At 41.4% G+C, this 4,136-nt stretch overlaps 1 protein-coding gene across 1 annotated transcript in view; it reads right to left on the reverse strand.

Annotated features, from left to right (window-relative positions):
- ARHGAP28 (Rho GTPase activating protein 28) overlaps positions 1–4,136 on the reverse strand; it is a gene marked incomplete at its 5' end in the record, with an annotated part of 217,089 nt that overhangs the window by 75,639 nt on the left and 137,314 nt on the right. Inside the window, one exon of the mRNA XM_045290822.1 lies at positions 2,345–2,437. Within this exon, the coding sequence (XP_045146757.1) occupies positions 2,345–2,437 (93 nt within the window). The remainder of the gene's footprint in view (positions 1–2,344; positions 2,438–4,136) is intronic.

Consider the following 4,136-nt stretch of genomic DNA (forward strand, 5'->3'; position numbering starts at 1 on the left):
ATGAGGGAGGGGGGAGCGGGGAGGGAAGGGAAAATGAGGACCTAATACTGGGGATTTAAGTGGAGAGAAAATGTTTTGAGAATGATGAGGGCAATGATTGTACAAATGCACTTTACACATGTGTGTATGGGTTGTGATAAGAATTGTATGAGCCCCTAATAAAGTGATTTTTTTTAAAAATCACAAATTGTTATATAAACTACTTTCAATAAGCTTATTGTGATATTACTGACATGTTTAAAGTAAATTCAAGACCTCTGCAGAGTTTTATCAAATGTGTAGCCCTGTGGAGTTATCAGCACACGCAAACCCAGCACTTCCATAAATTGATAGCCTTCATCCCCCTTGTCTTACCAATACTGCAGATCCTGGACAATCACTCATTTCTTTCCCTAACTATACATTAATGTACATTTCCTATACTTTTTCTATCATCATGTTTTTGGTCTGACTTCTTTCACCTTTTGTGCGTCTATGGAGTGTAACAATAGCTCATTGCTTTGATTGCTGAGTACTAGCCCATAGTTTAGGTGGACCATGACTTGCTTGACCATTTACCTTGGGTGGACATTTGAATTACTTCCAGAACCAGCAGGCATGTATAAGATGGCTCACAGAGCCAGCTGGTTACAGCAGGTATGTTGATCCAGTAAGTGACCTCTCTCCCCCAAATCTAGTAGATTCACTTACAATAACTGAAAAAAAAAAAATGTATCCTGGCATTGTTCACAAAAGACTGCTCAAAGAGGCACAGATTTCAGAAATAATGTAATTTTTCCCTCCAAATCCATTTCACTTCTTATCAAAACAGCATTAAAGGGCAAATGCACAAAATTCTAAAAATGATTCCTAATTTCTCTCGCAGAAAGTGAGGGAAAATGACTGAAGGTGTGACCACCACCTGAATTAAAGATATAGTTTGTCCCTTCAAAGCAAACACCTCTCCTACCACCACGCCTTCTCAGCAGGGAAGAGAAAAATCTACTAGGATCCACTAGTTTACTTTTTCCATCACAGAGGAAATTAGAAGAAGGAATATGACAAGGGAAAACTAAGGAGGAAGATAAGGTTCATAAGTTGCATGGAGGGAAAGAACAGATAGGACAGGAGTGAAAGTAGAAACTGATGAGAGAAAAGGCTCATGATGCAGCACAAACAAAGCAACTATTCGTTGCTACAACTCAGCAGAGGCTTGTTTTTTTTCCCCCTCAGGCATTACTTACTTCCCCTTCTTCCAGGTAACTGGGGAGACGGAGATAAGTGATGAAGAAAGCTGAGGGTGCCTGGTTATCAAAAGATAAAGCCTCTGGGATCTTAAAGGCTTAAAGGTAAACAAGCAGACATCTAGCTCAGAAGCAACAAAGCCCACATGGAAGAAGCACACCAGCCTGTGCGATCATGAGGTGTCGAAGGGATCACATATCAGGCATCAAAGAACAAAAAAGCATATCATTGTGAATGAGGGGGGGAGTGCCCTGTGGAGACCAGAAGCCCAACTGTAGGTCACGGGACATCCCCTTACAGAAGAGTCACAGGGAGGAGATGAGTCAGTCAGGGTGCAGTGTAGCAATGATGAAACATACAACTTTCCTCTAGTTCCTGAATTCTCCCCCACATCCCCCTATCATGATCCCAATTCTACCTTACAAATCCGGCTAGACCAGAGCATGTACACTGGTATAGACAGGAAGTGGAAACACAGGGAATCCAGGATAGATGGACCCCTCAGGATCAGTGGTGAAAGTAGAGATACCAGGAGGGTGGAGGGAAGGTGGGGCACAAAGGGGGGAACCGATCATAAGGATCTATATATAACCCCCTCCATGGGGGGACGGACAACAGAAAAGTGGGTGAGGGGAGACATTGTAAGACAAGACAAAATAATAATAATTTATAAACTATCGAAGGAGGAGAAATATGTAATGAGGCACGATGCCATTTGGAGATACACATACAAGCAACAATGATACAGTTACAAGTAAGAAGAGACTCCCAGGAACAGGAAATGGAGAGACCAGGAAGGGTCTCCCCTCCCCTGGAGTGGACAAAGAGAACACAGCCTGACTAATTTCCTACATTCGGGATTCTAGCCTCCATGTGGGGCAAGAGATTCTGTTCTTGAAAGTTGCTCACCTTGTGTCTTTCACGTCGGCATTCCTAAGAAAGGAGGTAAATTTCCTTTACAAACTCATTAATGGTAGCTTGGTATGTTGACAGCTCTGCTTTCCCAGCAATCTGACTTATGTTGTCTCCCCCAACCCTGTCACCCCTCAAGTGTTAGACAATTTTGTTCAAGAGATGGTTCTTTAACATCCCTTCCCCTACTTCCCTTACTAGAACTTACCATGGGAGTGCTTGTTTCGACAACAGTTGGCATCTCTTTTTCTTCTTCTGTACCATCCAAATGAGTAGCATGGTTGCCACAGGTACCATCTGACTAATGAGACAAACAAAAAGATTTTTCACTCACACATGTATGTCTAAATAAGATTGTGTGTTCAATGATAAGTTACATACTAAATTGTATATACGTGTATAATATATATCTATGTGGAAACAGAAAGTACTTGTGCCTTTATTGTAGCTTTTAATAAATAGTTCATAATTATTTGAGTTCTCATACGAGGGGTACCCCCCAAAAGGAATTTTTTTCAAAACTATATTTAATTTTTTTAAAAAACAACTGTATCATGTTCAAAGGACTCTCCATTACACTTAATACATTTGTCAAATTTGTGATTCCATTCTTGGAAGCATTTTTCAAACCCATTTGTTTGGATGGCTGACACAACTCCCTCCTTTTTTTTTAAACTTTTTCTACATCGTCACGTGGCTGTCTTTTCATGTCTCTCTTCATTTTCAGAAACAAAAAGAAGTTGTATGGAGCGAGGTCAGGTGAGTCAAATGCACGGGGCAAAAGAGGCCTGGTGTTTTTGCCCAAAAACTGGCATACTGAGATGGCTGTGAGGTACATTGTCATGGTGGCAACACTAGATCCCCGTCAGCCACAAATCAGGCATATTTCGTTGCACATTGTTACACAATCTTTTTAGAACCTCTAAATAGAAAGCTTGATTAACAGTCTGGCTTGGTGGAGTGAACTCCAAATGCACTATCCCCCTCACATCAACAAACAAAACAAAACAAAAACGAGCATGGTCTTGAACTTTGATTTCACTTGATGGGCTTTTTTTTGGCGAGCTGACGATGGCATCTCCCACTGGCTTGACTGATGTTGGAGCTCAGGGTCGTAAGAATAGCACCGTGTCTCATCACCTTAGGAAAAAAGTGTGGGTCAGTTTTCGGAGCTGTTCTTTCAAAGCACGGCATGTGTCTACTCAAGGCTCTTTTTCCTGGTCAGTCACAGGTCAAGCCACAAATTTTGTAGCCACCCTTCTCATTCCCAATTCTTCCATTAAAATTTCCTGAATCAAGTTCCAAGATAGTCCAGATAATCTCCCCATCTCTCCAATGGTCCATCGTCTGTCTTTGAGCACAAGTGAACAAACTTGTCAACATTTCCATCTATTCAGGAAGTTAACGGATATATCAGAACGAGGTTTGTCATCAATTGACATTTCACCTTCTTTGAAAGGGGAAAACCACTTATACACGAGTTTTATCCATGGCGCTGTCCTTGTATGGTGTGTTCAACACCACAACAGTTTCTGTGGCATTTTTCCTGAACAGGAAACAGAAATTCACAGCTGCATGCTGTTCTCTTAAATAAGCCATCACAGATCTATGTGCATATATTTATAGTCTTAGTATTAAGATAGCAGACGCACATTGGCTTCTACTCAAGTACTCCGTCAATGCAACAACACTTTGTTCTAATAACCTGGCATTCCGTGATGCTCCCCCTCACAACAAAATCGCTGAAGACAAAAATGGGTGTACAAGCAAGTGTAATGAAGAGAGAAGATGGTGCCCATCTATCAAAAGATATAGTGTCTGCAAAAGGACAAGTACAACAGGAGTCCACTGAGGTAAGCGATTAAAAAAAAATGCAAAAGGGGTATAAGGAAAAAGCTACTATACACAAACATTCTTGAGGTAAGGACCAGGTAATATGGAAGGGACCAGATCAAATGCAGGGATGCACATGGTAGACAACAGGGGAGGAGGTGGGGAAA

Source organism: Echinops telfairi, unplaced genomic scaffold (genome assembly GCF_000313985.2).
Source record: "Echinops telfairi isolate 266 unplaced genomic scaffold, ASM31398v2 ScPeMD7_57;HRSCAF=196, whole genome shotgun sequence".
NCBI lineage: Eukaryota > Metazoa > Chordata > Mammalia > Afrosoricida > Tenrecidae > Echinops > Echinops telfairi.